The 12823-nt window shown below is 33.7% G+C and overlaps 2 protein-coding genes across 3 annotated transcripts in view; both read right to left on the reverse strand.

Moving 5' to 3' along the window:
- Positions 1-3570, reverse strand: part of LOC105162845 — a 4085-nt gene extending 515 nt beyond the window's left edge. Inside the window, exons 1-5 of the mRNA XM_011080997.2 lie at positions 3212-3570; positions 2433-2547; positions 1529-2218; positions 1253-1361; positions 50-113 (exon numbers count right to left, since the gene is read on the reverse strand). Of these exons, the coding sequence (XP_011079299.1) occupies positions 88-113; positions 1253-1361; positions 1529-2218; positions 2433-2547; positions 3212-3294 (1023 nt within the window). The 5' untranslated portion in view covers positions 3295-3570 and the 3' untranslated portion in view covers positions 50-87. The remainder of the gene's footprint in view (positions 1-49; positions 114-1252; positions 1362-1528; positions 2219-2432; positions 2548-3211) is intronic.
- LOC105162846 overlaps positions 8267-12823 on the reverse strand; it is a 5088-nt gene continuing 531 nt past the window's right edge. The window contains exons 2-12 of one of the 2 annotated variants that reach the window (XM_011080998.2): positions 12642-12713; positions 12411-12539; positions 11475-11772; positions 11211-11329; positions 10984-11116; positions 10718-10794; positions 10211-10408; positions 9275-9464; positions 8969-9150; positions 8780-8880; positions 8267-8697 (exon numbers count right to left, since the gene is read on the reverse strand). In XM_011080998.2, the coding sequence (XP_011079300.1) occupies positions 8562-8697; positions 8780-8880; positions 8969-9150; positions 9275-9464; positions 10211-10408; positions 10718-10794; positions 10984-11116; positions 11211-11329; positions 11475-11772; positions 12411-12539; positions 12642-12713 (1635 nt within the window). In that variant the 3' untranslated portion in view covers positions 8267-8561. The remainder of the gene's footprint in view (positions 8698-8779; positions 8881-8968; positions 9151-9274; positions 9465-10210; positions 10409-10717; positions 10795-10983; positions 11117-11210; positions 11330-11474; positions 11773-12410; positions 12540-12641; positions 12714-12823) is intronic. The other variant, XM_011081000.2, reaches the window with a different exon arrangement.

Here is a 12823-nt window from a genome sequence, read left to right on the forward strand (position 1 = left end):
TATGACCACTATTATTGTTGATAACGAGTTAAAAGTGTTGCATACATACCTGTTTCCGTGCTCGGGCACATCAGTTCTCCACATGGCTTAAGTCGTGTAGAGAAGAAACGGTACTGCATAAACAAAATGATGAATCTTAGCATGATTTTCCATAGTTATCGTCTTGAAGGTGTACGAACACAAATTGGATGAACTAAATAAATCCCGAGGTGTCCGGTATTAGTGAAGTAAAAAACTGCAAGCTTCTCATAGAAGATGTAGATCATGGTGTCATCAACAAATTTGATCATATACAAAACGTCTGCTAACTGGTGGCAGCAGTTTACTGCCAGAAGCTCACAATATTATTACATACTGCTGAAGGCTGAAAAATGCAATTCAAAACCAACCGAATACTGGCACAATGCAAACACCAAAACCATTTGTGTTCATGTTTTGCATAAGATACTTTTCTTTTGCTCTATATCAACTTTGTTTAGTCCCTTTTTCTCTTTTTCCTCCCTAGATGAGGCCTAGGATGAGCTGACAAAAAGCTTCATCTGAGGTGCCAAAAGTTGAAAGTATCACCTTCAAGCTTCTATACACACACACATATTTACATATAGGAGAAAAGAAATGCAATTTTAGTCATGTAACTTATGGGGGGTGGTATCTTTGGTCCTGACGAATCAATTTTCTCGATTTAGTAAAATTTTGGGAATTTAAGTCCGTTTCCGGCCAATTTGACAGGAAATTGCATGTGACTTGCACATGACCGAAAGAAATTGCAATTTTAGTCTTGTAACTTAGGAGGGGTTGTTGTAACTCAGGGAGTCGGCATTTTTTGTCTTGCACGAGACTCAAATTGCAATTTAATTGAGCCATGTGCAAGTAATATACAATTTCCGGTGTAACTTGCCGGAAAAGGATTAAAATGCCAAAATTTTAATGTTGCCAGACTAAATCGAGGAAATTAATTCGCACATGACCAAAAATGCCAACCCCCTTAAGTTAAAGGACTAAAATTGCAATGTTCCCATATATATACTTGTGGTGCGCAAGGGGTGGGGGGGTTGGTGTACAAGCACAAAAACACGTTTTAATATTGGATATTCAACTAGCAAGAATGTTAAAAAGACCACGAGTCTCCAGAGCTATGTATGCTGACAGCATCACAAAGTAGATGTGAAACAAGCATGTATTTCTATATTTAGAATGGAACAATAAGGTTCAGGCATGAACTGCCAATAGAAGTCAGTAGAGAAAGACATACCAACTAAAAAAATGGTTAGCATCAAAGCTAGCAGGAAACGTATAGAATGGACTGGCAGCACTAGTGACCCCTGTTGTTGTCTCTGACTTCTATGAGCTACTCTCCAGTGCTGCAAATCAGGATATTTCATAAATTATATCGTTTAAAGAAAATGACAATCACAATATTTATTGATAAGAAACTACACATGCATCTACCCACGGACGTCTAATTTCTCCTAAAAAACTCTTAGGTTTGTTTTAAAAGTAATCATCACAGCAATACTGTCAAACCTACCTGATTGATCCAAGTGACCATTTTCATCTGGGCATGCATTAGCACTGCTTTGGCTCCAGGATAGCTTTCGCCCCTCGACCTCCAAAAGAAGGGTCTGAAACCTTTCTCTTTGGGTGTTGCTTCGATCAATGCAGTCTTCTCTCTTTCATCACTATCAATAACTATCTCAAGAGGAGTCCTCTCCGGTGAGCTCCAAGTTCTGCGGTTATTCGTGATTTGATCAGCTTGACAGCTAATTTCGTCTCCTGCCTCAGGAAATTCGCGCTCTTGTAGCTCTATGATGCAATTGATATCATCAATACTTGTGGTAACGTCTTCTGAACTCTGCCCACGGGTCTGGATCTGCATTTTGGAACCAACCTCGGAGCCGAAACTGCTGTCTTCTTTTGTATTACTTTTACCAAGCGAGCCAGTTGCCGTTGCTCCCAGCTTTACGCCTTCATCTTTGATCCTTTGTGATGTACCCGGAGCTCCAGAAAGAAAAAGAGCCAAGTCATCACAATCTTCTTCATCCAAATTTACCCACCGAAATGGTTTCTTCCCTTCCACGTTCAGTGACTCCTTCAGGGCTGTTTCGACACGGGAAATTTGGTCTTCAATAGCAGAAACAAATTGCCTATGCCGGGTAATTGTAATATCATCACCTTGGTTTCTGTAGCTTAGACGAACAGCCCTTTCAAACTCTTCCAACTATACAGTATCACAATCACAAATGTGAAAAAGAAAAAGTGAATTAGATGAAGTATAAGCAACACAAATTTGTATGGACATTATAAGCTGTAAACATTAGGAAAACAATTTAAGAAAGTAGCTAAGATGGAGAAAGGCACAATTAGCACCTAATTTTCACAAGCTAAATACATGAGAGACGTATTAAGCTTCAATATAAAACCGCGTAACATACCTGCCATTTTGCAGTGCCCAGAGCCATTTGAAGTTCTCTATCAAGTTCATCTAAATGCTGAGGTATCAATCCTTCTCTTCTTGCTCTGAGCCATGTTCTATAAGCCGACTCCATTCTGCCAAAGCAAAACCGCGAAACAGAATGTTAACTTCAGCAATCATTTCTCGACCAGTCTTCCGTTAAACCAACATCAAGAATGTTATAAACCTCTTATTCCATCGTATACTCGCAAGCACCAAGTCATTGAAAGAGGAAAAGGGCCTAAACTATTTATCTACATATATCATCCACAGGAATTCAATCTTATTTTCAGCAATAATCTCAACACACTGCTTTTCATTAATTATTCTCACCTTTCTATCTCAATAGAAAATACAATTACATAATAGCTGAGAAGCACAACTCACCTAAATACTCAAAATTACCTCAAAAGAACAGAACCAAGTAGAAAATGTAAGCATAAGAACACAGACAAGTAAACCACAGTTGGATCAAAAGAACAAGAAAATCAAAGGAAACAAGAATTTCTCAGAACCTCCTTAAAACCCTATTAAAAACCAAAATCCAGAACCCATCACAGAAAAGAAAATTACATCATACAAATCAAGAAAGAAGCAAACTTTAGAAAAAAGCACAAGCCAAGAACCAAGAACCCACAAAACAAACCAGATCCAGATCAATATACACGAAAAAGTAGAGATCCGAACAAAACAAAGAAAAGGGAGCAAGAATTAATAAAAAAAGAGTAAGGAGGATGCACACATAGAACACACACTCACATGTCAGCAGATTGCTGAACCTCCTCAGCTGCCGAAAAGAAGGTGTCCTTTTGCCATAAATCAAAACTATTCGCAACCAACATCTTTAGCCCTCTTCTTTGCTTCTCCCCAGCAACAAAAGAACAACAACTTCAATACAAATGACTATATATATATATAATTGCTTTCTTGTCTTTGTCCCTTTTTTTTTCTCTGGACGTCTGAGATTGCTGTTTACTCCCTTCTCTTCTTTGCTAAGAGGAAGCAAAGAAGGAAGAGAGATTAAGAAAGCAGACACCACAGGAGAGAGAGAGAGAGAGAGAGAGAGAAGTAAGAACAAATCCTATTCAACTTTTGCTTTTCTTTTGGTTCCTTTAATTTCTGCAAATTTTCGGGTATGTTCTGTTTCTGTGATTTTTAATTTTTTATGTTTTCCCTTTGACGTCGTGTTGATGCTGTAATAACTGTTTTTTTATTAGGTGTGGGCAGGTGCAGGAGTCTAGTTTATAGTCAACCACTCATCATTGCCTCTTTGTTTTTTTTAATTTTTATTTTGTTTGCTCTTACATAACTATCAAAATGCTTATTTATATTTATTTTATTTAATATTTATTCAGTTAAACACAATAAAAGATAAATTACAATAGTTTTTTTGAAAATTTTATAATTATAAATGCATTCTCTATATTTAAAAAATTACGAATACTTCCTTGTAGACAGCCCATTTTAAAGAATATTTGTTAGATGATCGTTAATTATATGGGGTATTTATAATATTTTAAACAATAAAAAAAATATTTATAATTATGATAAATAAGAAATTCATTTAATTTACTCTAAAATAAATTATATATATAAAGAACGATTGATTAAAATTCATGAAATAAATTAATTCTAAATTTATATGAACAAAATACTATGTACATAACTAACTAATAAAAAATACAGTTATTTATGAGAAAAACTAAGTATATATATAAGAGCATTTGAGTAAATTCACATTATTTCTACCGAATTTAATTACTCTAAGAATTTTGACTGCGATATATAATATAAATTTAAAGTTAATTTCAAGATTTTCTCGTCAGGGCCTGATTTAAGTGACAAATGTAAGATTTTGTATTTTTTTTATTCTATAATATTTAATTATTTTAAATTTAATAAAAATCGTATATCAGACAAAATCTTGACAATATAAAAAATTCACATAATTAGTGAATTTTATATTTTACAATAAATGCATAAGAGGGTATTGTTGGCAATGATTGGAAAAAGATGACAAATTTTTTTATATAAAATATAAAATAATTACTATGAAAAAGAATTTAGTAGAGTTGTTGACATAATTGCCCTTGCCCATGACCAATACTTAGGAAATAATCAAATAAAGAATACAACAAAAGTGACTATTTTTTATTGGCCAAGACTTCCAGGTCCACATGGTAGCGTTGTACAACATAACTTGCTCCTCAAAAGCAAAAGAAAAGAAATATAGGAAAGAGTTGCATTCAAGACATATACAATCAAATCTTTTTTATGGTTTTATTTATTTATTTATTTTCGTATTTATCATTCCGAAAAACTCAAAACGGTATCTTTTTAAAGTGATTTCGGATTACTGATACTCCAGACGAAAAGGATACGCTTTCCAAGATGTGATCCTATAAACACACCGTCTTAGAATTACGCCGGAAAGCTTCGATTATAACTTTTCGATTCTTAAGAAGATAATGAAGATCGTAAGAATACTGGAAAATCAAAAATTGTACATATTTTATGCTTAGGAAGATAATCTATGAAATTCACTCAATATTTTACTGAACCACATACACCACAATGGTGCAACAGTTACGGTAAGTCTGTACATATTGACACTTATAATGCACCTGGATCAGTTACGGCAATCCTATTTATTAGAATAAATTATATTTTAACATTCGAACTATGCATATTTTTACACTTTGTAATCGAAATTCTTTTTTGTGTCAAATTTTACCATCTCAACTTTATGAAATTTGCAGTTTACCATATGTGACCATCTTTTTGTTGATTTTTCTGTCTGAAAAAAACATCACATGCTGCGCATGTGTGGAAAATATCGCGTCACTTAACCTTTAGATATCACATGTCAACTGCATGTAATGTTTTTTCAACAAAAAAAATTATTAAAAAATAATTTAGATGCTAAAATATAAAAATGATGATAATTTAAATGATAAAATATAATAACTATATTTATTATTAGAATATATTAGTGGTGGTGGCGGCGGGGGGCGGGGGACGGTCCATGTTCAGTCGTCGCCCACCCAGCCACCCCATTTCTATGTGGAGGCCCTACTCTAATTTTTATTAAAAATTCTCTCTCTCTCTCTCTCTCTATATATATATATATATATAAATGGTGTATATCTACTATCATTTTTAGAGATAGATTTAAACAACATATAAAGGAAAAAAGTTTGTTATCAAGCAAAAAATTGTTAATATTAACATATTCAATTAACAAAAAACCTCAACTTTTTCCGAATCAATTCTGATGATTTGTAATAAGCACTCATAGCTTTGCTCATCGTCACAAAACGAAATCAAAATCTAAAATCTCAGACCACTGTGAAATCTCAATAAATTGTTGCTAAGGTCCTTGTCCTTACCTTAGGCTCGCCTACAGGCCCTTTATGTTAGTTCGCCTATCGGCTCACATGTTCATCATGTGGCCGAGCGAAACACACCTCAAGCACTTATAAACGAGTTTTTTGAAATTTATATAATTACAAATAAAAATCTCATTGTTGAAAACTATCAATACCTCCTAATTATAAATAACATTCAATAATTTGCCCAACTAGTTAGTCTCTTTTAGGTTTTTATTCAACTTTTGCCCTGCGGACTATGAATTTTATAATTTTATTTATTTTTTTATAAAAAAAAAATTGGACTGATTGGAGAATATTTTTACAAATTTTTCGTCCATCTAGTTCGACTTTTTTTTAATATTTTTTTAGTTTTTTTAAAAATATAACAAGGACAAAGTTGATAGTTCCAAACCTTCATCCAAAGATTATATAATTTTGTCGAATATTAGAAGTATTAGTAATTTCTCAAACAATAAGGGGTCGTTCACAATTATGTCAAATCCCAGATAAATTTATTATAATTTATCCTATTATATTATAATAAATCTTCAATTAAACATAATTTACATACAAATACACCTTTACAAATTTTAAAACCACACACACATATATACATATATATATATATATATTAACATTGTTGACTAAAAAAATGTATATTTTAATAATGAAATAAATTAAAATGAATATAAGTTCAAAAGTCCAACTTTACACCATATTGCAAATGAAATATTTATGCTATAAAAAAGCAAGAATAATTTTGTGATGGTCATGTGAATTAAATTGTTTGAATTATTTGCTTGGTTGACTTCTATTTTATTTATGCTTTAATAATTTATTTATATATATATATATATGTTGGAGGATGAGTCACAACAACACCATCCTAGTCACAGGTCACAAGCCCTAACAACCATCCAATATCTTAATCAAGAAACCATCTTTCCATACCTTCCAACCCAACTATGAGATTATTGGCATTAGATTTTTTATAAAAAAAATGGTACAATTATTGTTTGTTTCTATCATTTGGAAAGACTGAAAGGAATTATGTAACATTCCCAACTGACATCCCATCTAACTTCATTTCATTTCTTGGATTCTTGTGCACTTATATTTTAAAAAAAAGTATGAAAATTAATAATAAATTATGCGCGTGAAGAATACATTTACACTCCCTTCAAAAATTCACCGTTTACACCTAATTCTTTCGTTTGAGTTTGAACGAAAAATGTTGCAGTTGACAAAAAATACTTTGACATAAATACTAGGGATGATTACACTTCTATCACCTGAAGTTTAGTGTAATTACACGTAGACCCCATGTGGTTTGTGAAATTACATTTAGCGCCTCTGAGGTTTGATCCCGTCTAATAAATAAATTTTCGTGTTAGTCAAAATTCACTGAATTTGCTGATATTAACAAAAAATCTGAATGACTCCTCGATTGATTTATTACTTGCAGATCAAATAATTTTTTCGAATTAAACTACCCTTATAACGATAAATATATACCTCCACGCATGCATTAACGCATGAAGACGTATGAGGGTAATTCAATCATAAAAATATTTATTCGACCTGTAATAAGTCAATAATAAGCTAATCAGGATTAAATATAATTTTTTCTCTGATTTTTTTATTAATATAAATAAATTCGTCGAATTTTGAGTAATTGAGGGACTAATTTATTACACAGAAGCAAATTTCACGAATGCTAAATGTAATTTTCAAACCACAGAGAGCCTATATATAATTACACCAAACCTTAAGGGAGGGGAGTATAATTATCCTAAATACTAACGAAAGTAATCCGGTGTAAAAAGTGAATTTTTTTAGAGGGGTGTAAATATAATTTTAATTTTTTTTTTGAGAAAATGTAATTTTTCATTTTAGGTGGGTTATAAGTGTAATTAACCTTACTTTTAATATATACTTTGACACATATATATATACACACACAAATAGGTGCCTTGAAACATTTAAGGGGATGGAATTTAGTTTGCTTGAAGAACATATAAATCCATTTTATGAATACTAAAATTGCAAACTTCTTTCCTCAAAAACAAAAAAAAAAAAAAAAAAAGCAGATAAAGGAAGAAAGAAACTGCAAACTTCTAGTCTGCAAAAAAAAAAAAAAAAAAAAAAAAAAAGCAGATAAAGGAAGAAAGAAACTGCAAACTTCTAGTCTGCAATCATATCCATATGCGAAAGGAAATAGTTACAACCACAGAACCTTCTTCTGGTAGTCAATCATATTAAATCAAACAATCCAACCCCACCACACTTTAATAAAAGATTATTGACTATATTATTAAAATTGAATTTCATTTTCATATCCACATGATTATAAAATTTAATATCCAAAAAAAAAAAAATAGCCGAATATATGAAATACTTAACAATTCTAGAGTCAAATGATGCATATTATCACGCATAATACTTCTATCACAACCTGCAGCATCAATTTAACATAAACAAGAATTATCATTCACTTAACGGCAGCCGTTGTGTCGATGATGCTAACACATGAAGCTAGACGATGGTGTCACAGAAGATTCGAGTTTTCTCCCGATCCCTTTTCAGGTTAAAACTCAAAGGACACAAGCAACCATTTGTCTCGTCAAAAAAGCTACGTTAGGTCACCTGATCATGGTGGTGCTAAACACAAGCAACCATTTGTCTTGACAAAAAGCTCAACGAACTAGGCTACGTTAGGTCACCCGATCATGGGGGTGCTAAACTGTGTATTTGCCTAATTCAGATTCTAGCAACTCACAGCCAGTGTTGCATGAACTTAAGATTGAGGAGACGATCCTCCTTTGCAAATTCTTGAACTCTATTGCAAGCTTAACATCCCAGCTGGTCCGTTCCCTACAAGAGAAAAAGTTTCATCAAGATATGATGGTTTTTTCAGTTTTTGAGATGCATAACATTGCATGCAGACAGGAGATACCCATTGTCTAGTTTTTCATCACCGAGGTTCTCCAACATTGCTTCAAAAGTTGAACTTAGGTCTGTAAGTACATCGAGGTCAGTTTCCAAGAGTTCCCGTGTCTGAAAACCATCATACTATCAACAATTAGCAAGAGTAGAATCCAAGATTTTTGCTAAAGGATTTTGGTGTATGTGGTAGGGAACTCACAGGGGTACTTGACTGCGGAGCTGAATTTCGAGCTCTACGGAGATGATCCAGCAACGGGTGTGGCAATCCATAATGAAAAATTTCATGGTTCTTGGAGAGCCATGTACCACGAACCATGTGAGAGCTCCATTCAGATGCAGCTGGTCCAACTTCCGGATCTTCATCCTGAACAACATCAATATCTGACACGGGACGAAAAAGATAGTAATTAATGAAAGGTTAGATATAAAGAATTCGAATGTCAGTAAACGAGATAATGTTGCATATTCGGCTTATTACACAAGAAGACAACTTTAAGGGAAGTACCAAGTGGAATAACATCATAGGGATTGTCGCCTCGTGGTATGAAGCCATAAAAAGTTAATAGATGAGAACTGGAGAAGTTTCCGTAACTAAGAAAGCATTGTTCCCCTGAATGGCAGGGTCTTGATAACGGAAACTTTAAAGAATTTGTAGATGCGTCTATTCGGCCATATTTCATTATGTGCGGGCATATCTGTTCAGGAGAGAAACAAAAATGAGCTCAATATATTGAATTGAGCGAGAAAATCCTATAAGACTTCCGTGAAATATTATCTGGCCTATCAGCAGTAACAAGAGAAATAAAAAACATAATCTGGAAACATAAATTATTGTATGCTGATATTAACTATTGTGGAGACTTGTAAGAGAATGGTGCAGGAGCAAGTAATATGAAGCAGAATATTCCTCTGGAGTCCAAGAATTCAGCTTAGTGCAGCAACTATCTTCTTTGGATGGTGAAGAGGGTTCACAGAGGCTAGACTTCCTTTTTTAGATATTAAGTTTAGCTTGTCTACTTGCAAATACCCTTAAAATGTGAAGATACCTCCTCACATGTATTATTATGTAAAGATGTATAAGAGTAGCTTGGTGAGAAAAATTTGCTTGAAGTGCAATAGGTAAGTAATGAGTTAATCGGGGGTAAATATAGATTTTCATTCAACTTTTTTACTGATACCAGCAAATTCGCTAAAATTTGACTAACGGAGGGGTCTACTTGTTAGACAAAAACAAACATAAGGAATACCAGATGTAATTTCCCAAACCGCAGGTTGTCTGCGAGAAATTACACCAAACCTCAAGTGGGCATGTCTTTTTGAATAGTGGAGTGGTTCAAAAAGTTTAGACTTCCTTTTTATATATTAAGTTTTGGCTTGTCTACTTGCAAATTTTTCAATATGCAAAGAAACAAGTACAGAATTACAAAAGGGACTATGTTACCGAGTGATTGAGAAAGCCAGCAATTGGAATTAAGCAGGTCCTTAGCTTTCCATCACTGAAGATAACCTTCATGCTATTTGAGTACCAGAGCTCACAAGCCCATACGAATTGCTCCCACGTATATAATTCTGGTGGAAATACATCGGGATTATGATTGGACAACGCAGGAAATAACTCATCATATTGAGCACGTAGGTGCTGAAACAAAAGAAAGCTGCATTAAAGTCTCAAAACGCAATTGCAAAAGCCAGACATAGTAACATCTACAAGTGAAAACTAGTAGTTAACAATATCTCAGCATCCTATGGCTTTCTAGTTAATAAAACCATCTCCACAAGCAGCCACCATAAAAGAAAAAAAGGAACAAAAAGAAAAGGAAAAGATATGCATCTTGTATAACCAAATTGGTTTTTTGTCTATCCTGGACAGAGTTCTAGTTGTCCAAACAATGTAGGTGTAGAAGTTGTTATTAAGTGTAGTTAGAATAAAATTTGAAAGGCACAATACCTCTTTGGCCTGCACAATCTCCTCTAACAGCAAGGTTCCATCTAATGCCATGACAGCATCAATCCCAAAGCTCAATCCTGAGTTATGGAAAAAAATTGAATGCAAAATATATATGTTAGAATTAAACTGCAAATTCATCAGGAATGAACAGGCTATGACTTCGACAGCAAGGGGTTCCAGGTATATCAACATACATAAATGCATAAAGAAGAACAAGATGATACCTCATAGGTAACAACAACTCTAACTGATAATAGAAGACCTACCCGTGTCAAATTGTTTAGGTAGCGTATCGAAATACAATTTGAACTTGGAATTATTGTTGTGCTTCTCCTTCATGCTCCATAACAGCAGCATTGTCTCCTCAGATATCCCATCAACTTTTTCAAAAATAGGGAACTACCTTCAAGATAAAGTTATTTATAACACAAATATAAGAGAACTGCACAGCATGTATGCCATCAATCAGATGTTTATAAAGCAACAAGATTACCATGTCAGATTCATGCAAAACATCCTCACATATGATGACAGATACAGGGATCTCCAGAGCAATATCTCCAACTTTTAGGTCCTCGTTAGCTATGGCCCCTCTTCCTGCTCCTTCAACATCTAGATAAAAAAGAATCAAGGAAAAGAATTGAAATTAACCCTTACTTTCTTTTCGTCCCAGCAACATTGGATCCTTCTAACTGCAGATCTATTGTTTCTCATTGAGGAAAGGGCCAAACAAAAACAATGCATTGTATTCACTCACAAGCTATATCCAATTTTGCCTTTACACCATTGTTAATGCCCCAATCTAATAGACGCTTTTCCTTTTCACAGCTGGAGTCTCCAACTATTTTTGCCACTTCGCTAAATCTTCTTCCAACTTTATCAATCCTTTCAACAATTTCATCTCGTAATCTCTGCTGTATACTTTTAATTGTGTACTTTTCACCGGATAGCGACTTATCAATGACTTCAAGTATTGAATGGAGAGCTTCCAGTTCATTCTTTGGACTAATACAATTCCCCAGATTAATGGTATCTTGACCAAAATAAAGTTCTACCTGAAAGCAATCCATTCATAGAAAAAACTTAGTTACTTAAAGAAACCAAGCGCAAACAACAACAGGCCTGGGAAGTTTAAATGGAAAATCTTGGCAAAGATAATGAAATAGAACATTTGGTGTAACATAAAGCTCATTGTCGATAATGTCTTCTTTGTTTAAGGTGGTTTCTATAACTGGAGATGTTCTAGTAATTTTCACATTCTCAACAATTCTGGCTAATGCATATTCAGTTTGGAATTTTCTGGCTACTTTAGTGTTGTGTTGGTCCAAATAAAGCAACTTTCAGGAAGTCTAAATTGCAAATCTTGGATCTTATTATAAATTAAATCTCTAGGTCTAATGCCAAGTTCATTGTTGATATAAAGTTTTATCATTTAAGCTTTTTGCTTTAACTTGAGGTACGCTGGTAATTCTTCGGATTTGAAATAATACAGGCTAATGCATAGTCAATTTCGATGCTATGACCATTTCGGTGTTCTACGAAGTCCTTTATCATCCATGGTGAATCTTGTTCATTATCAGTAGTTTCGTACACAAAATTCCTTCCACTACATTCAGAATAAGTCTTTCTATAGATATATGAATGATATTATAAAATAAGCAAGTCCCATTAGTTCTCAAAGTGAAAAGGTTACCTCATTGAAGTTTACAATTCTTGCCCGTCGAAGCAATACATCTAAAACATCCTTCAGCTGATCAGGTGTAGACGAGCTTTTAATGTATACAGAGCTCTCCAAATCAAAACCCATATCCTTGAGTAGTTTCTATCATAAGGGGAAAGATAAAAAATTTAACTGTATAGCTGCAGTTTCATCACAAGGAGCGAAAACTAAAAAGACAAATTTGCTACTTAAAAAGTCTCACACCTTCTTTTTCTCATATAAAGGGTCAGTTTCAGCAAGATCAAGAACCATTGTAACTACATCATCGATCGCATGCTGCCACGAAGCATTGGATAAGGCATTAGCTATTCATGATTATATTTCTTCATTTTTTATACGTCAACTAGAGAAATCCTTCACCCCCCCCCCCCCACAAAAAAAAAAAA

The sequence above is a fragment of the Sesamum indicum genome, linkage group LG5, assembly GCF_000512975.1.
Source record: "Sesamum indicum cultivar Zhongzhi No. 13 linkage group LG5, S_indicum_v1.0, whole genome shotgun sequence".
Lineage (NCBI taxonomy): Eukaryota > Viridiplantae > Streptophyta > Magnoliopsida > Lamiales > Pedaliaceae > Sesamum > Sesamum indicum.